Raw genomic sequence first — 20,249 nt, 5'->3', positions numbered from 1 at the left:
GAAAGAGCCCCCAACCTGGGCATGTGCCCTGACTGGAAATCCAACATAACTGTGACCTCCTGGCTCACAGGTTGGTGCTCAACCACTAAGCTACACTGGCCGGGTCAGCATAAGTTTATTAATCAATATATAAGTTATACCATGTGTTAGATGTGAGGGATACATGAACGTGTAAGATATGTGTTTCTGAGGAAATCAGCAATCTAATTGGGGAGAGAAAACTATATATAAGCAGCAGAACCCTACAGAACCTGCTACCAAAGCACACTGACAAGTGTAACAGCTATATGTGGGGAGAAAACATCAGCCTTTAACCTTCACTTAGGAGGGGGCAGGGGAAGTGAGGCATTAAAGCTGGTGTCACTCCCAGGATACCTGACGGCAAAAACAGGACAGATGTGATGGTATCTGGTCAAGATTCTCAATGGGTCTATCTCTACCCTTAACAACTCTGTCCCCACTTAGGGCACCTTGATGCCCCTCTCTTTTAGCTTTTTCTGCTGAGGCCAAGCCAGGCCCCGTCTTGTCCTATGGTTTTGCCTTTCTTCCCAATGCTCTCAGATGCACTCCTGCCAGCTGTTCTATTTATAGTAACACATAGTGGGAGGGGGCAATAGTCTTGTCCTCAAATGTTTTCAAATGAACTACACAAAGCTGGGTTTAAGTCATAAATCTTTATTATATTAAGGTTAAGTTAAAAGGAAATATTTTATATAAAATATTGGGGAAATCACTTAAAAATATTTATCCTGAGGGTTCACTCTAAGTATGGGAGGTAGAACAGTCACATGGCTTCCATCAGTGATAGGACCGCTCCCAGGGGTCACTGCAGGGAGACAGGCAAGCCATAGGCTACAGGTGCAGCCCCAATAAGATACTTGAGTCGGGGAGCCTGGCGGGCCTGGTTGACATAGTAGAGAAGAGGGGCTCCTGGGCCTCCTCCAAGCCAGCCCTGCAGCAGCGCCTCCGTGTAGCGGTCAATGTCACGGTCAGTCACATCCCAGAGGTTACCCAGAAACAGGGGACTGGAAAAAAAAGAAGAAAAACAAAGGACTCGAAAACAGAACACATAGGAAAATACAATTAATAGTGGTGGTGGGTGAGTAGAGAAGATTGAGCTCATGAGGAAGTCCCTTGGAACTAGGCTGGGAGGAAGGTGGGGCACAGAGGAGGAAGGATTTAAACTTCAGACCTAGGAAAAAACCTGGGGTGGGGACCTAGGATGGGCCTTGCCCCTCAAGACTCACCAGCCAGCCATGATATACTTGAGCACGATGCCAGCCCCCTCCAGGTTTCCATGCACAGCCAGGGCTGCACTGCTGCAGCCAAATAGCAGTGCCACTGCCCGACAGTTCAGCCTCAGGACAGCCTGCCCATCCAGGAAGCGGGCACCGGCCCCGTGCCCGGCATAGCTAAAGCAGAAGGTGAGATGAGTTTGACGTAGCTATACTAGGCCTCTGCTATGTCTCCAGAGGTGCCCTGAGTCAACCAGGGGCTTTAAAACCCCAAAGCAAACCAGAGCAATACCCTCTCTGCAACTGCTCCCCCACCTCCCCACCCTAAGCACTCACATATATAAGTCACGCTCCATCAGGGCCTCTTGCACCTGTAACGGGCTCGGCACCTCCCCAACCACTCCTTTCCAGCCAGATTCACTGCAGGGAAAAGGTAGGAGTAAGAATAGGGTCATGCCCTAGCCCGTTTGGTTCAGTGGATAGAGCGTCGGCCTGCGGACTGAAGGGTCCTGGGTTCGATTCCGGTCAAGGGCACGTGCCAGGTTGCGGGCTCGATCCCCAGTGTGGGGCATGCAGGAGGCAGCCGATGAATGATTCTCTCTCATCATTGATGTTTCTATCTCTCTACCTCTCTCTTCCGCTCTGAAATCAGTAAAAATATATTAAAAAAAATAAAAGGAATAAGGGTCATGTGGCAAATTGGCAGAGGGATACTAATGAGGTGGGCTGCAACATCTGATTCTTGAGAAAAGAACATGTTGTCCCTATGTGTTGTTGCTATCCCTCCCCACTCCGTTTCTTACTCTTATCCTCCTGACCTGCTAAAATTGGCTCGAAATTGCTCCTCTGTGCTTGACAGATTGTTGTGAGGGTTCAGAACGTAGAAGGCACTTCGAGGATCCACCCCTTGGCTCAGCACTGGCGAGGCCCCAGACTGATGAGGAGACACTGGTGATTAGGATCCTGGTCTGGCTCCAACAACTCCAAGCCCCATTCCATGACTGATCCATTCCTAAGACCCTCTCCTATCTTCCCAATAGCCACCAATCATCCCCAGTCTGCACTGCCCGAATCCTACCTCTTTGATGATGGCGTAGCTGAGTAGGAAACGGAAGGAGGGCAGCCGCGTGACAGGCAGTGCCCGGAGGCTGGGCATGCTCTCCCATGGCAGCTTCTGCAGATCCTGGGCAAAAAGCACTCAGAGGTTACGGTCCCTAGCCGGGTATACCCAGGAGTCAGAAGAGGGTGAGTTGGTGCCCACTGCCCACCAGGCACTGCCTCTCTGGCCCTTAGCTCCTTACCTTGTCCAGCACTAAGACAAGGTGCCTACTGCTTGGTATTGTCTGCCCCTGAAGACGTCCTATTGCCTCACTCAGGAGTTCTTGGGCTCGCTCTGGCTGGGCGGGGCACAGCCCATAGGCCAGGGCCTGAATGTCTTGAGGGGTGAGGGTATTGGCACCACTGAGCATGATCTGTAGGGGAACAGTGGTCAGTGAGTGCCATAGCTTCCATTTCTACTCACAGTGGCAGGTGGGAAGGAATTAAATCTAGCTTCTTTCCCTTCGCTGATTTCTCAACTCACTTTCAGCAGAGTGGGATCAGGATATTTCCAGCCACATTCCTGCAGCAACTCTTGTAGGCGGGAGGCCTCCTGGGCGGGGCCCGGGTCCTCACTGAGTGGCAGCAACAGTCCCCTCCAGCAGCCCAGCACATCCTTTTCTAGGGAAGTGATGAGAACCTGAGTGCAGAAGAACAGGACCTTCAGTCAGAGACGAAGCAAAGTTTCTTTCCCCACAGGCACCGACATTCTGGAGATGAGGAAGTAGGCTTTCCAATGTGTGTATTTGTCTTACATATCTGCCAATGAAAAGGCAAGAAACTAGAAACATTTTTCACTTGGTGAGACTCTGGGGAGTATAAATAAGAATCTGTTACATATCACTATAGACGGGTGGGCAATGAAAACTAAAGCTGGGAAGCTGAGACATGGGCGTTAGTCCTTTTTCCTGTGTGTGTATACCTTTAAGTGCTCCATTGCCATAACCCCTCAGGTTTGGGGCTCTTGTTTAAAGTCCTTCCCACGTAACATAATTTTTTATTTAGGCCTACAATTCCAGAAAGGATTCGAGGTACCTTATCACTGACAGAGCACCCCTGAGAAAGAAGACATTGGCACCCCCAGGCCATTCGTAGGACAGGCCTGACCCCACCCCACCTTGGGGGCACATACCTCCATCCTATGGTCCAGCTCTAGCCGCCCTGTCCACCATTCTCGCTTGTCAGTACAGCTGCTGTTCTCTTTCTGTTCCTTCTGGATGGCATCAAATTCTTTCAGGGCCGAGCTCAGAGGAAGCTTTGGGAGATGGGGTTGTGAGATTTCTGCTTGTCCACGTGATCACCATCTTTCTCTATCTCCCAGCCACAGAATGTGAGCAGTCTGACCAGAAGCCTACCCCAGCCCAACTGTGCTCCCTGGCCCAGGAAACGTACCTTGCTCTGGGCAGTTGGGATCTGCACAGTGACTGGGGGATTGTCCTTTTCCAGCCGGGTCAGCAGGAGGGTGTTGCCCACCGTTCCAGGCTGGAGGGAGGCCAGGGCCAACACACACACAGTCACCTCTGACACAGAATATACCCAGAATCATTTCAGCTGTTACAAGGAATTCCCTTCAATGTCTTCTGCACTCAATCCCTATCTGGCACTCAAGACAACTCTAAGAAGTCTCCCCTGGTCACTGGAGTTCAAGATGCTCTCCCTAAGAGTTCCCTGGGAGCAGAGACCATGTCTTATACTTCTTTGTGTCCCTTACAGAAATGAACAAAGGGCCCTGCACAGCAGGAGGCACTCAAATAATCTAACATGTTTCATGCTAGCGTAGGGAGCCCGTGGACATCTGGAATTGCCCCTAAATAAAGACATTGAGTTTGTTGGTAAGTCAAAGTTGAGGTTAAAAAAAAAAAAAAAAAAAGACGTCCAGCCCAGCCAGTGTTGCTCTGTGGTTGAGTGTAAACCTATGAACCAAGAGGTCTTTGATTCCCAGTCAGGGCACATGCCCAAGTTGCAGGCTCAGTCCCTAGTAGGGGGCGTGCAACAGGCAACGGTCAATGATTCTTTCTCATCACTGATGTTTCTCTGTCTCTCTCTCCCCTCCCTGCTCTCTGAAATCAATAAAAATATATTATAAAAAAAAAGACTTCCAGATTTAGGTTATGTCTGTTTGGTGAGAATAACAAAATGACTAATCAATGAAAAGGTATGACATGTCCTTCCATAAGGATCATAAATCTACGTGAGCTAACTAATGCCTTAAACACCTTCACCCAGCCTTTCAGAAAGATGAATAAAAGGACAGGAGAGCCACCATACCACTGGGGATCAGCGCCAGGCACTCCTGGAAACTCTCCTTCTCAGCCTGGGGGAAATGGCCAGATCCCGATGTTCTGAAGGAAAAGAGGTGCCGGAGGCGGGCCAGAGGGATACCTCCAGGCCTCTCCTGGAGGCTCAGCCCCTGCAGCTGGTCTGCTATTTCCAGTGGCTGGTGCTTTTGGGCTTTGCTGCAAGCAACACAAGTAGGGGTGAGTTCTCCCTCCTTCGAAGTCGGGACCCTCCCCCCCAATCTGCCCCAGCACAAGTCTTCGGGACGGTGGACACTCACTTGAGCTGCCTGTGGAGGTGGGTGAGCAGCTGGTGGCGACAGGTGATAGAGACAGACTCGGTGACAAGGTAGGCAGTGGCATAGGGATCCTGGTGGCCCAGGCACAAGGCCAGGAAGCGGCAGAGGTGAGCGTAGAGCCCACTAGGAGGGCAGTGACTGATCCCACGGAAAGCAACGCTCAGTGAGTCACAGATGGAATCCACGGTAGAGACACCTAGACGAAGGTCGACACTTGCTATAGATGAGCCCCCTGCTTCCTAGCTGACAGGAACTTGCCAAGGAGTCCCTATGTTACCATTTACAAAGGGCAATGTGCCAAGTAGGGTCCTATGTAACTCACATGCATGAACTTGCCCCATCCTCCCCAAAACCACTTGACAGTTAAGTCAAAAGCTCAGAGAGGTTGAGTGGCTGGCACACAGGTAGCAGAAGTGCTGGAACTCAAACCCAGGTTCAGAGGCTACCAGATCCAGGTGGGATCCAAAGCCAGAACCAAGGACAGACTGGAAAAGCATTGGGATCAAGAGACCTAAAGGCTCAGCCCTCTGCAAGTGACCGGACCTCACCAATGGCTATAGGGGCTGCGGGACGTTGGCGCCGAGAACCAAGATCCTTGTCTGTCTTCTTGCTTGGGCATAGGACAGGCAGCTCCTCTTTGCTGGAATCCCGTCTCAACAGTTCACATTCTCCTAGGGCTGTGTCCGGCCCTGGAGCTGGTGTCTTCCCGTCTGGGGAGAACATGACATTTCTACAGAGCTCCCTGCTCCTGCCATCCCCTTTGTTTTCCCTTCTAGGGTCCAGTCCAGAGCCAACAAAAGACTGTCTTTTGACACTAGTTATTTCTGTGCTTTGGTCCCAGGCAGCCTCCCCCAAACATATGCATCTCTACCTCCCACCTTTGCCATCATACCTGCGGCCGAGTCTTCCCCATCAGAGCCCCGGAGGATCTCAAAGCTCATTTCCATCTGGTTGTCAGTCAGTTCCTCCTCAGGGATGGTCCGCATAATCTCAGGGCCCAGCTCCTCACCATATCCTGACGCCACCTTCTTGGCCCTCCGGGTCCTGCCGCTGCGGCCAGAGGGCCCGAGGGCACTACCTGGGTCAGCCACCACATCAGTCTTCACACTTGGGCCCTTCCTAGCCTGGCCCCAGCCTCGCCCCCGAGAAGCAGTGCCCCGTCTCTTGGGCTCCTCTGCAAGCCGTGCCTCTGCTGGGTCTTCCAAGTCACTGTCATCACTGAAGTTCACCTGGGATGGGAGGGAAAGAGAGAAGGGCCAAGGGGCCTTCAGTGACAAGACATCATCTGACAGCAGATGGCGCTGTGCGGCACCAACACAGAGGCCATTGGGGAAGATTTAAGAATTAACCTCCCACAATTCAGTCAGGGGCAGTAACTCCTGGGTGTGAAAACAGGGAGAGGAGGGGGCACTAGAAGATAAGGAGGAAGGGTGAAAGGGGAAAGGAATCCTCAAGTTAAGGAAAGTGCCTTCTGTTCAAAACAAAGGAAGACTTGGAACTAGTTCTTCCTGTGGAAGATGTAGGGGTCCTGCAGGTAACAGGGGAGCTCAAGGTGCCGCCAGGCCCTGGGAAGCTATTCCATAAGGGCCCCTGCTCCATAGAACTCTCCTCTGGGACCATCCCCACCCAACACCAACACCGCCTGGCCCCGATCCCACCTCACCTTCAGGCGCGTCTGGACTCTCTGTTGTACCTTGGGGGCCTTGGGAACCTCAGGTTTGCTCTTTGTAGGACATACTTCCTCAAACACAGTGAAAGGGACTCGAGGGCCAGCCTGCGTAGGCCGGCCAGGGGGCTTAGGTGTACATGGTGTTCCTCCACCTTCCCGACCTTTCCGAGAGGTCTTGTGGACGGGCAGGGCCGCAGAGACCGCCTGTTGGCGCCCTCGTCTAAAATGTGTTTGCTTCCGAAGCTTAGCAGGCTCTGAGCCTGGGGGAGTCTTTACTGATGGTGGCTGCCAGCCCCAGGAGCTTGCAAAAAGTTGGGTAGTGCAGCAGCTAAGGCCAGCCAACTTCGTAAGGGCCTGCGTCAGGAGCAGGCTGGCTCGCCAGTGCTCCAGGTGGGGTATCCGTGCTGCCACAAACTTCAGCCCTGACTCTAGGACCTTCCTCAGGCTGTTGGATGGCTGGCTCAGCCCCTCCTGTGCCAGCTGTGTGTATGCCTGAGCCAAGATCTCATCAAAGAGGCGCGAGTCGGGGCAGGGAGGTACTTTGTGATTCAGGGAAGCTTGCAGGGCTTGGCCGAGGCGCTCAGTGGCCGCAGGGCAACCCTTCAGCACCACCTGCAGGAGATTCAGACCCTGGGCCTGATGGCCCAAGGCCAGGCTCACCCCGGCTGTGACCAATACCCAGCGTAGGCAGACTGCCGAGAGGACAGGGCTGGCACAGAGTGGGCAGTCACAGGTGGGCAAATGGGTCAGGAAGCCAGGGCTGGGCTGGGGCTTCGTTTTCAGGATCGGGGAGGAGTTAGTAGAAGGTGCAATGGGGCCAGGCTCCTTGGCCACAGTGGCCACCAGCTCCAGAACAGGGCCTCTGAGGAAGAGCTCCTCCTCTGGGAGCTCCAGAGGACAGGGGCCCGGGGCCCGCTGCTTCCCCTTCTGCAAGTGGACTTTCTTCACAGAGTCTGGGCGCTGGCCTGGTCCACAAAACTCTGAGGAGAGAGCAGAACAAGAATGATAAAACTAGGAGACATGATGCCAAGTGCTTCTCCAGCTACCCCAGGGTCCAACTCCCTCATATGTGTGTTAATTACTTACTAATTACTCAGATATTACTGTACTAGCATACTAAATATTAGTACGGTTTATTCTTTTGTTTTAATAAAATCCCTAATGTTTTCTTTCCTTTCAACAATGGACCAACACAGCCGGAAAAGCCCCCATTATCTGCAGCTCAGAAGACTGCGTCAGCTGCCTCTTGCACACCCCCTACTGGGGATGTGCCCGCAACCAAGGTACATGCCCTTAGCCGGAATCGAACCTGGGACCCTTGAGTCCGCAGGCTGATGCTCTATCCACTGAGCCAAAGCGGTTAGGGCCGGTTTATTCTTTTGTTTTAATAAAATCCCTAATGTTTTCTTTCCTTTCAACAATGGACCAACACAGCCGGAAAAGCCCCCATTATCTGCAGCTCAGAAGACTGCGTGGATCAGTAAAGCAGGCCAGCACCAGGAGGCCCAACTCTTAATCCTGGCTTCTGCCCCTGACTAGCCCCGTGATTCTGGCCTAAAACACTAAATTTCTCAACTTTCTCATTTTACAAATGGAAAAAAAAAATCCATGGCCCCAATTGACTTTTCAGGGTATTGTGTGGGTCAAATGAATTACTAGAGATAAAAGGGGTTGATAAGAAAAAAAACCATCATAAATGCAATATTTTATCATTAGCTTAAGCCTCCTGAGGACACTATATTTGTATTGTCTAATACAATAGTCACTAAATACATGTGGCTACTGAACATGTGAAATGTGGTAAGTGACTGAGGAACTGAATTCTAAATTTTATTTAAATTCCATTTAACTATAAATGGCCCAAATGTATTAGATGATACTGAAAACTAGAACCAAACAGGGTTAGTCCTGGACAGGTTATCCGAAGGAGGGGCACCAATGGTCTGATTGAAGTAAAGGGAGTTTTGCCCTGGGACCAGAAGTCTCTGATTTAGAAGGAAACCAAACCCTGACATAGAAAGATTTGTTAAATAGTGTATGTGTCCCTCTTACCATAGCCCATGGCCATGGGCATGGCTGCTCACCTGTGCAAGACTCAAGCAAGAACAGAACCTGCCGCAGGTCCGACTGACAGAGGTCAATGTCATTGCGTGCCAGCTCCAGCTCTCCCTTCAGCACCAGGAACAGGGCACACCTTGTTGGGAGAGGAGATAATAACCAATTAGTGGGGTCCTTTGCCTTCCTGGAGAGTCTTTCTGCTCCTTTCCTAGGCAGAGCCATCAGTCTTTTCCAGCCTCCGCTCCCTGGGGAAAACCTACGCTGCCCTCAAACCAACTCCTCCTTGTGTGTGAGGACAGGATTTCCCAAACTGCATTATTAAAAAAAAAAAAGGATCCTGTGGACAAAGAGATTTAAGGAAAGACTGTACACTAGATCTCCCATTTGGAGATTTATAATGTGTATTAGCATATTGGAGGACATGAGAAGTCCTATAGGAAATAAAAAAAGTCAAACCTTGATTAACTCAGCATTTCCACTTATTTAGCCACGGGAGGGGTTCCACCAACCCCTCCACACATAACATGTTATTAATCTGTGGAATAGTTTGGGAACCCATAGTCAAGGCACAGGCACTCAGGTTCCAGAACTGGCATCCTCTTGGTCCCTGTACTCACTGGCGCGGTATCTGTAACTTCGTTGTAAGTTTCAGGGCCTCCAAGCAAAAGGCCTTGGCTTCGCTCACACTGCCCAGGCGGCCCAGGTGGGAAACCAGCTTCTCGGAGCAGCTCAGCACCTCTGTAAGCACCTGCCATTTTTGTACCAGATTTTCACCTGTAGTAGAGGAGAGAGACAAGACCATGATCAGTCATAGCCTGGATCCTCTGGAGACAAAACTGCCAGCCCCACCATCTCGCCTGTTTATTCTTACAGGACGTTGCTCTCCTCCTTGGACTCACCATAGTCCAGAAAAGGTGTCTCCACGGCTGCTTTTTGAGTTGAGAGTACACCACTGCCCATGAGCAAGAGGACGATGCTTCGGAGAAGCTTGTGGGAGTCGATGAGTGCTGTCTCAGGTGTCTGCCAGCCTGTGCAAGTGAGGGAGGAGGGGACAAGAAGGGAGATGATGTGGCCTGAACTTCACCACCTTCAACTGTTAAGATAGCAAATGCAAAGCATGCTGCTACTCTTTTCCATATGCACCTAAGGCGGAAGAGCTAATCAATCACAGAGACTACATGGGGTCTCAGAAACACTGTTGGTATAGTATCCCAGGCAGTCACTAGGCAATCAATTCAGCAGCGGTTCTCAACCTGTGGGTCGCGACCATCGGAAAACACATATAGCATATCAGATATTTACATTACGATTCATAACAGGAGCAAAATTACAGTTATGAAGTAGCAATGAAAATAATTTTATGGTTGGGGGTCACCACAACATGAGGAACTATATTAAAGGGTCGCAGCATTAGGAAGGGTGAGAACCACTGGATAGAGTCAGTAGGAGAACTGAAACTCATTTGCTATCCCAGGCCTGTTCTGTGCAGCTTCTGGTTAGACTCATCCACACAGCTGGACAGCAGAGGGGACAGGGCTGAGAAGAGATGACAGTGCACAAACCACACACATCAACCAAGGAGGGCCATTCGCCCGATTCTTTCACCTTGGGCACAGAGTTGCTTCCACAGAGAGGCTGAGAGGCTGTCTGATGAGAGGCTAAGGTAGACTGCCACCAGCTGCAGGGCCTGGACACGCAGCAAGTACCAGGCCTTGGATGACTTTTGGAGGGCAGGATCCTGAAGCACAGCCAGCAACCGAGAGGCGCCCTCTGTCACCTGAAGAAAGAGGGGGGCCAGAGGAGAGCAGTGAGGTCAGATTGGCAATTCAGAGCTCGAGATGCCCCTGGAGATCATCGGGCCCAATCCCCTGCTGTTCAGAATGGTAGAAGCTAAAAACAACAACAACACTATAACGTGTGTGGGCATGAGACTTGGAAAAGTCACACAGCTAGTTTATGAGGAAATGCAGGTGTTTTTGGATCCCACTGGATTTCAGGCTAGGGCTCCAGTGTCATCCCAGTTCCTATTCAGGGAGACTTTCCTCCTTGCCCTGAGGAAACTGGAGAAAAAGGGAAGGAAAGTATCTCTATTGGAGGAACACTGGTGAGCAATTCTTTGGAAGGCAAAGCTAGGAAACAGCATTGCTTCTCGGGGTCAGGAATATTCTTAGCTCCAGGGAATTCTCAGAAGCCAGACAAAGATCTAGAAAATCCTAAAATCCTTCTAATACCCAGGACCTCTGGGTATACGAACGTGAGGAATACCTTGTGGTAAGCATAGTAAAGTTGACTTCTCAGTAGGTCACAGGTCAGGGAAAGGAGCAGGTACGTGTCAGTGGTACGATCCAGAAGCTTCAGACTTGATTCCGCCTCTTCCAGGTGTAACTAAGGGAGCAATCGGGGTTTGCAAGCATACTGGTGAGGAGAGGCAGCCCGAGCCTTCAAATTAAAGTGGATTAAAGCACTCGCAAGCAAATGTCAAACATGTCTAATTAAATATCATTTCAAATATTATAATCTACACAGGAGTTATTCACTCACTAAAATGTTCATTGAGTACCTTTTGGTTAACCACTATGTTAGAAAGACAAATGAATAAGGAGTAAGTAGGACCTTCCAACCAATAGCTTGCAATGCAGTAGGCGCACAGGCAATCCAATATAATCGTGATATAATACCATTAGTGCTATGGGGACTCAGGGAAAGGGGTTGATTCTGCCCTTGAAGAACATGTGAAATGCTTTACGAAGAAGCAAAGAATTGAGCTAGGCCCTGAAAAGAAAGTACAGGTTTACTGAATGAAAATAAGCAGGTCGGGGGGAGAAGGTGCGTTTAGGGTGGGGAAACTAATACAACCAAAGACAGAGAGGCACATGCAAGGAATATAAAGTAACTGGGACAGATCGGCATAAGGTTCATGGTAGGGAGTGGCAAGAAAAAATGTGAACCAGAATACAGAAGGTGTCAATACAAAGTGAAGGGTCTGGACAGTATCCTTTAGGTAATGGAGAAGCCAAATTAAAATCCTTTAAGTAGGAAAGAGATTAAGATTAGATCTGTTCCTAAAAAGACCATGAGAGTAGCAAACGTGGAAAAGGAAGAAACTGGAGGCAAGGAGACCAGCTAGGAGACGTGGTAACAGTCCTAAGTGAAGGAGGATCAACCAGGGCAACAGAAATTCATGACAAATATAGGACTGGCATCATATTCCTGATGCAGAATCTATTAGACTCAATGAACAATTGGTTTTGCAGTGAGAGGAACTAGATGCCTGCCTCCCAACCACTCCACACTTTATGAGCCTCCAGCTGAAAGTGGTGGTAGAAGGCAGCGAAGCTGTATCCTATCTTCTAAGAGAAAAGATGGGTTACTACAGCCATGTGTCCCCTGCAACCCCCAGGCTAGACAGGCTGGGCACTCACCTGGGCATAGCTGGGACAACCGAGTGTCAGCAGAAGTTGGGCGACACGGCAGGAGGAGCCAGCTGCCTTCGCGTGGTCCTCTAGTCTCTGGGAGACGATCCGTACGAGCAGGAGGACCTCCAGAGCCTGCAGGGGCTGGTTGGCCAATAGCAGCAAGTTTACCCAGTTCCTGCTCAAGCCTCTATTTCTACCCTCTGCTCCTGAGCCCTTTGGAACCTTGGTCTGACCTCTGGCTGGAATGTGGCTACCCAGACAGAGCAACCATCAGCCCTTCTCAGGGAGCCTGAGCAGAGAGCAGTGAGGGAGCCTGCAAACCTTCCTACCCCCTTCTGTTTGAAAGCCTAGACGCCAGTCATCATCAATAGCCAGAATTTACTGAGTACTTGCTATGTGTCAAGCACTGTGCCAAGAGGTCTACATGCATCAACTCATTTTATCTTCATAGCAATTCTAATCCCAATTTAACAGATGAGGAAACTAAGAATCACATCGGTTAAGTTGTCTACATTCACATAATAGGTACGTGGTAGAGCCAAGACTCAAATCTACGGCTGAGGAAGATTCCCAGGTTCCCCCTGCTAGAAATAGAGCCTAAAGACCCACAATAACAAAGATCCTTTAAGTGCCGTGTTCTTTTTCAGGGGTTCCTAATGTGGGCCCACACTTCTAATGTGGGATCCAAGGAAGAGCTTCAGGGAGTCTGTAAAACCTCCTGACAATGCATGTAAATATGTGGAACTGTGTCTACAGGCGTGTATGTATTTTTCAGGCATTTATGGTCTCCAATTATCTAATAATTAATATAATAATTACGGTTTACATTTGAGTATTCTGTTTATGTGCAGCATCTCCCATGCATTATCTCACCAAATGCTAACAATGTTATGAGGTAGTTATTATTATTACCTTCATTTCAGAAATAATGAAACTTGGCCTTAGAAGGTTAAGTAATTTGCCTAAGGCCATGCACTAATGAATGATGGAGTGTGGATTTAAACTCAGAGAGGCCTGTGATAGAGCCCACACTGGGTTCCTTGGCTTCTCAGCAAGTACATAGGCAAAGAAAGTGAAGGCACTGGGTTTCTGTTCTGGGTCAATGTCCTGCCCTTTACCTTTGCTACCAGCTGATAGAGGGCCGCTAGGATCTGCAGCGAGGCTGCTGTCTGCTGGAGACACCGCACAGTGGGGGCCTGCCCCTTTGTAAGCACCTCCTTCCACAGGGCCAGGGCTTGGTCCAGGCATTTGGACTGAGCTGTAAGTCAGAAGAAAGGGACCAGCCACTCTCTCAGCGTGGGCCATCTGGGGAGAATGCCACCTTCTCCATAACACCCTCTGCTCTTTTTGCCCACTCACCTCCCAGCCTATAGGGCCAGTCTCCCCCACACCTGGGGTGTCCGGATGGCTCTTAGGAAGCCACAGAGGAGACTATCCCAGCACACTATGACCATGGTCCTTACCAGCATCTGCAGCCAGGTTGAAGGCAATGTTACTGTATAGGAAACGATCTTCCTGGAGTTTATCTTCATAGTTCAGGTCATTGACTTCAAATTCCTCCAGGTTACTAGGAGCCTGGGCTCTCTGATCTCGCTCAATACCCTGGATGAGAGATCAGGGTAAAAAAAAAACAGGGTCAGTGCTAGCTTACGGGGACCCAGGGAGCACAATTCCTGTTCCCAGTGCTGCTCAGCCCCACATACTTCCTGCATTTTGGCCTCCAGGGTACAGATGTAGAGCCACAGGAGGGCCTGTGCTTTATCATCCAGGAGCTGGTCTTCGGCCTGAGCCTCAGGCCTCACTGATTCCAGAAGCTGTAGGGCTTCCCGGATTGCATCCAGGGCAGAGCTGGAAGGAGAGGGTGCACCTAATTGGAGCCTTCTGCAGGACCGCTGGCCTCACCCTCCGAATGAGCTCCCATGGCCACAAACGGAAGGGAGTGCTCAGGGACATAGAGAGGGAAACAGGCTCCACAGAGTCAGAAGACCCAGGGCAAGAAACAAGAGTGGGCTCCCCACCTTTCCCCCTTACCAGTCAGTCTGCTGGGCAAAGTCATGGTAGCAGAGCACCTGAGCTAATTCCACCAGATGGATAGCTCGAGCCCAGGTCCCAGCTGGTGTCTCCTCGGGGCTCAGCTCCAGGAGGTCGCAGATGACATTGAACCGTTCCTGCCCTGTGTCAGCTCGCACCGCCTTGTAGGCCTGCAGCTCCTCCCTGAGCAGGAAGGACAGGGTCTCCGGGTCCCAGCCGCTCAGGCTATCTCGCAGAGTTCTGAAAGAGGGTGGGCTCAGCACCTGGGGAACCGTGAAGCAAGGAGCCTCTACCCCAGGCCAAGGAGTCCCAGCTTTGGCTTACTGAGAGCTCAGTAAGTTTCCAGTCGTGAAAGCAAGAACACTACCTGCCACCACCGTTTCCCCAGAACCGAGCACGGTGCCTGGCACACAGTAGGCACTCAGTGAACAATAATGGAGGAATCAGTGCCCTTTTCAGACATAAGGATGAACATAACCATGAATACAAAAAGCCAGCCCTAGCCATGGGGCACACGTGGTTGTCCTACCTCCTCCCAACTCACCTCAGCTGTAGCTCCTTGTCTCCAGCTCTGGCTGCATCCATCTTAACCCGGACCCAGAAGGTGACTGGCTCAGCCATGTGTTTGGGGCCACAGGGCCGTAGGGCTGCCAGCCACAAAGTCACCATCTTGCATCCATGGGCCTGTTTACCCAGTTTCTTCAAACTCTCTACATGTAGCCGGAAGCACCTGTGCAACTGACCAGAGAAAGGAAACAGACCAAATTGGAGAGGGGACCCAATGAATACGAACAGTGGGAGAGAAAAAGCAGCTACAGGTACATATATCACCTGGTGGGGCTGGGTGGGGTCCTCTGACCAACACCCCTGCCCTAAAGCAGGAGACACCTAAGAACTAAATACCCTGGGTGCTCTCAACTTGAGGCTTCAATCCAACCCACCCACATATTCAGTCTTCACCCTGAAAACCTCCTCTTCCTCCTATAATCCTCCCATAAATCAGCTGACTCCTCCTTCTCCCTTCCCCACCACCAATCATTTACCAGGTTAAGCCCTGACTTCTTTCACCCATCAGTTCTTTCTATCCCTTGGGAAGCTCCTTCAGTTCAGACACCCACCCTCTCCGGCCTAGGCTACTAGGGCAGCCTGGGTACCCGGTATTGTCCTTGCACTTCGTTTATTCATCACAGTGATGCCAGAGAAATCCAAGACGCCAATCTGCTATCATGCCGCCACTTCAATCCATGTACCTCGTGATGAAACCCAAGGCCCTCTGCGACCCACCTTGCCTGCCGATCCAGCGAACCCCTCATTTCATGGGTATTCTTGCTTTAAGACAGTGGGACTCCCTCTGGTTGTCCAAAGGACCACTTAGGAGAACACTTTAAATATCCAGATGTCTGAGCCCCAGCACCATAGACTCTGATGCAATTGGATGTAATTAGCTTAGGGCAGGCATTAGAATTTTGTTAAGTTTACTCAGGTGATTCTAATGTGCAGCAAGGCTGGGAACCACTGGCTTAGAACAAAACTAAGTATAAAAAGAGAGTAAAAAAAAAAAAAAATTGCCCTGGCCAGTGTGGCTCGGTTGGAGCATTGTACCGTGCACCAGAAGTTCTCGGGTTCAATTCCCAGCCAGGGTACATACCTAGGTTACAAGCTCAATCCCTGGTGTATGGGAGGCAACCGATCTATGTATCTTTGTCACATCAATGTCTCTCTCCTCTCTCCCTTCATCCTCTCTTTTATAAATAAATAAAATTAATTAAATGACAGTACAGGTGAGGTCTGAGAAGTCATGGTGCCAATACGTAGCTCCTAACACCGTACTCCAAGGCAGGGTCTTGGACAGGCCCTTTCATGCTACTCAAGCCCCTTCCTTCCCCCAACATAACCTCCCTCCCCATCCTCATACCTTCTCAGGAGGCACTTCAGGATAGGTACTTGGCTTCGCCAAGCCCAGGCACTGACAGAAGGGCTCGGAGATGGCACAGGCCTCGGCATAGAGCTTGTGACTATAGAAACTGTAGGCCAAGTTACTCGTGTAAGAGGCTGCAAGAGAGAAAGAACAGTTGGCACAGGAATGGTTCCCACTGCCCTCTCCCATTGGGACCACTCAGCAGCTTCCTATCAGACAGAACACCTATTGCTAGGGAATGAGAAAGGAGTAGCACTCCCCTTCCTGCTCCAAGTTAGCCCATGTCCTCCATACCAGCCAGGCCCTCTGCACTCGTGTTACAAAAGCAGAGCCCTCATTCCCAAACAGGGCTCACCTCTCCTCACATTCCAATCCCTGTCTTCATCTCACTTCAAAGGTCAGCATTTTAGGAAAATACTCTGGCCTGCCCCTTTCCTCCCTCTTCTTCCCTCATTCTACTGAAGCCACAGAGCCTCCTTGCTATTCCCTGAACACACCAAACCCTCTCCTAGTTTAAGGCCTTGGCACTGGCTATTTCCTCTGACAGGGATGTCCTTTCCCAGGTGTCTACGTGGCCAACTCCATCACATCCTCGGTTTTGCTCATGCATCCTCTCAATGAGGCTTACCCTGACCATCCTGTTTTAAATGGTAACTTGCCCCCCTCACCCACTTTGAAATCTTAATTCCCTTATCCTGCTCTACCTTTCCTTTCCCCCATACTTCTGATCACTTTCTAATATGTTGGCAATCCAATTATTGTACTGTTTATTATCTTTCTCCCCAAACCAGGATGTGGCTCCATGAGGGCAGGAATCTTTTGTTTACTGACAATATTCAAAACAGTGCTTAGCACATAGTAGATACAGATGGCTGGAAGAAAAAGTCAGTCTTCAATACTCTGTGGGAAGAATTTTCATACTAATAATTTTTGACTCCTGCTGATATTTTCATCTCTATAACACGGTTCAACCACTGAAAACATGAATATAACAAGCTCTCCAAAACCTTCAATGACTGAACTCAATAGGTGTATATGATTTAGACTAAAGGGCCATGCCTTTTGTAAACTGAGGGGGAAATTTATTATAAAATACAAAAATAGGCAAAACTAATCTATGCTGGTTGGACAGAGGTTGCTGTTGGGGGTTAGTGAACAGAAGGGGGCACACGGAGTCTAAATGATGCTATTACTTGAACTAGATGTTGGTTACAAAGTATGTTCACTTTGTAAAAAAAATCCATCAAGCTGTACATTTATGATTTTAGTACTTTTCTGTAAGTGTATTTTAATTAAAAGGGGGGAGAGAAGTATATATGTTAGCTAATAAAAACATAGTATATCTCCAGAAGGATATATAAGAAATTGATCATATTATTGCCTCTGCAGAGGCAGACTTGGGTAACTAGAATTAGGAGTGGGAGAGCTTTTCACTGTATGCTCTTTTGTGCAAATTGAATTTTGAACCAGGTGAATGGTTCATCTGGTTTTAAAAAATTAAATTGTAAATGTTCTTTAAAATTTAAATATATAGAAAGGTCATAAAGTTGCACATCAAGTACAAATGTTTTCATGGAACAAATACCAAACCAGATTTCAAAACCAATGAGAAAAAAGTAGTATCTGCTATTACAAGTTAGTTTCATCACTTCTTCTCTGCTGTTAAATACAGAGTAACTGATACTTATACACATCTTTTTCACTCCCTCCTTGAACCATAAGGAGCCCCCACAGTGGTCAGAACCATCCAGCAAGTGCTAGTTGCCTGCCTAATGAGTGATGGCCCTCCCAAGAACCTTGTAGCTGGGCCCCAGGACACTAACCAGTCATTCCCAGGTAGTCAGTCAGCTCTTGGCCTGACAGGCCCTCTAAGGCCTCCAGCATCCAGCAAACAGTAGATTTACAACTTTCCACCAGCTGGGCAAGGTCAGCCAAGTCAGCTACCTGAAGGGACAAGAAGGGCTGAGGGTGAGAGGAGACATAATAGGTACGTGACACCCACCCCACCCCATACCTAAAGCCATAGCCACCCCAAAGCTCTACTGAGGGCAGTTGAACAACCCCAGATCCTAGGACATGTCCAGGCTTTTTGATTCCCAGACGGTACCTGGCAGCCTTGGGCAAAGTCATAAACCACCACAGTATAGAGGTGAAGTCCCTGAAATTGCAGCTGAACCAAAGACTGCTGCTGCTTGGAGGAGTCCCCACAGACCTGAGGAAGGAAGGGGAAGGTTAGTTTGAGGAACAGAGATAAAGTGTGAGCTCCAACGTAAAACTGACCCAGAGTCCTAGAGAATTGACACAACCCAGAGAGCAGGAAGGACATCAGGAGGGACCACTGCCCTCTCGGGATAGACTAGGCTGCATAGTCCAAGGAGGGAGCCAGGGCTTAGAGCCACATTCCCACCCTATCTCCAGGACCTTATAACTCACACCATCCTGAAGCTGTCGGATGAGGGAGCAGTACCCGCCAAGAAGAGCAAAGAGGCTCAGAATAGCATCAGGTCCATAGCGCCTCTTGCTACCCCGCTCCAGGCCTGAGAGGAAGAACTGGCAGCTGTCATACAATGCCCGCAGTGGGGGTGACGGTGCCTCCATGCTGCTGTTCAGGATAGCTGATGCCTTGATCAGGAGCTTGGCTACTGCCTGGGGTTCTCCCTCCTGGACCTGCAGCATCTTTACCCCCAGCTGGCATATCTGGAGGCTGGGAGCCAGGCTGGTGTTCCTTAGGTAATCTTGGGCCTTCTTCACAGCCCTAGTGGCCTTGGCATGGAGGTGGCTCCAACAGAGGCGACGGCAGTGTTCCAGGGTGAGCTCCAAGAGACAGAGGGCCCTCTGGGGAGACAGAGGACCAGGGGAGTCCCCTTCCTCACCCACCAAGAGTCTAATCACATGCCTAGAGAGCAGGTCATCTAGGAAGTCAGCATCTGCTTCACTCAAACCATGCCCACTGGCATCAAATAGCTGATGGGCAGCTACCACTCGACAGGCTGTTGGAGAAGCAAAGTGGGGGACCTCACAAGGGATACTTTCATCCTCTAACAATACTAGAAAGCTCAAGGCCTTCAGTCGAGCTGAGTATGCAGCTCGTGGCTCCGCCAGGGCTTCTGCCCCTTTCCAAAGCAGAGAAAAGCTGCCCCGAACCACAGCCTCATAGTCTTGGGGAGCAGCTTGTCGAGAACACTGCAGCAAACAGGCATGGAGGGGTTGAGCTAATCGGAGTGTGGCCTCTGGGATTCCCTGTGCAGCAACATTCCGCAGAAAGATGAAAAGAATTCGTTCCAGGTAGAGGGGTGGGCACTGGGGGTTGGACGCCAAGTAGCCATTGCAAGCCAGCTCTGCCAGCTCCAGCAGGCTTTCCAGGTGCCTGCGGCAAGCCAGCTTGGCAGTCAGCTGCTGGTTGCAAGCCCTCAGAATGGCATCACAAGTATGTCTTCTCTCCGCATCAAATTTGCAGCTGGGAAAACTGGCTGGAGGTTTGGACAGGAACTCCTAGGAGGAGAGGAAGATGTGAATGGGACAAAGGGAAAGAGATAAGGAAAGGAACTATAAATGCAGTTGCTACTAATCTGTCTCTTCCAATAAGGCAGAAACAAAACAGCTCAGCTTGGAAAGCCAGGTGTATGTAGAGCCAGACAGCACCCACACCTTCAAGTCAGGCAGCAACTCTTCAGCTTCCTTCGGGCTGCTTAGCAGAGTCCCAAAGTTGACTCCTTTAAAGCTCCTCATGGCGCTGGAGGGCTAGGGGAAAGGAGACGGATTAGAGAGGGCGGAGAAGATTCGTAATGGAGTTAAATGAAGGGCAGGAGCAAAGAATCTCATTAGAAATCTTAAAGAAAAAAAGCCGAGGCCAGGACGCCGGGCTCCCCTTATAAACCGAAACTTCCGCTTTTCCTTCTAGGCGGCCGATCCCTGGACTCACTCTACCCGTCCCACCACCCCAATGCCCCACAGAGCCCTTCAACACCTACCAGGGCGTCCCGAGACCTCCGACCCTCCCTGGCAGAGCCGCCCCCGCCTCTCCCTCAAGTCAGTGTTGGGAACGCCATTCACCTTGGTGCGTACACAAGTTCACGAGTTCCTCCTTGCTGCCCCAGAGGTGCCCACTTTTGCAGGTCTAAGACTTACCCGCCAGGCTGAGTACTCTGCTAAGGATCCAAAATGTAACCTTCGTTTCCGCGCCAGCCCCTCCTTTCAAATATCCCCAGCGACCAATCAACGAAAGCTGCGTAACGCCGGCGGGCCGCGC

At 50.2% G+C, this 20,249-nt stretch overlaps 1 protein-coding gene across 2 annotated transcripts; it reads right to left on the bottom strand.

The window, feature by feature from the left end:
* Window positions 1-665: 665 nt before the first annotated feature.
* Window positions 666-20,249, bottom strand: ESPL1 (extra spindle pole bodies like 1, separase). 2 transcript variants are annotated; one of them, XM_006095728.3, is made up of 31 exons: window positions 20,129-20,249; window positions 19,649-19,741; window positions 18,434-19,492; window positions 18,108-18,212; window positions 17,824-17,944; window positions 15,998-16,134; window positions 14,627-14,820; window positions 14,083-14,322; window positions 13,755-13,899; window positions 13,515-13,653; window positions 13,170-13,309; window positions 12,058-12,192; window positions 10,901-11,020; window positions 10,241-10,412; window positions 9,535-9,663; window positions 9,253-9,409; window positions 8,662-8,771; window positions 6,572-7,557; window positions 5,801-6,137; window positions 5,457-5,618; window positions 4,891-5,104; window positions 4,602-4,789; window positions 3,726-3,853; window positions 3,466-3,588; window positions 2,818-2,973; window positions 2,537-2,707; window positions 2,314-2,418; window positions 2,054-2,169; window positions 1,572-1,655; window positions 1,248-1,412; window positions 666-1,025 (listed from the first exon to the last, which is right to left on the bottom strand). In XM_006095728.3, the coding sequence occupies exons 2-31, from the start codon at window positions 19,727-19,729 to the stop codon at window positions 824-826; spliced, it is 6,321 nt and encodes a 2,106-aa protein (XP_006095790.1). In that variant the 5' UTR covers window positions 19,730-19,741; window positions 20,129-20,249; the 3' UTR covers window positions 666-823. The 2 variants fall into 2 exon arrangements, with proteins under 2 accessions (XP_006095790.1, XP_023615463.1); XM_023759695.1 differs by having other exon boundaries at window positions 20,054-20,147.

Source organism: Myotis lucifugus, unplaced genomic scaffold, assembly GCF_000147115.1.
Source record: "Myotis lucifugus unplaced genomic scaffold, Myoluc2.0 scaffold_160, whole genome shotgun sequence".
Lineage (NCBI taxonomy): Eukaryota > Metazoa > Chordata > Mammalia > Chiroptera > Vespertilionidae > Myotis > Myotis lucifugus.
Note: the sequence above shows the minus strand (reverse complement) of the source record. Positions and strands in the feature narration are given on the sequence as shown.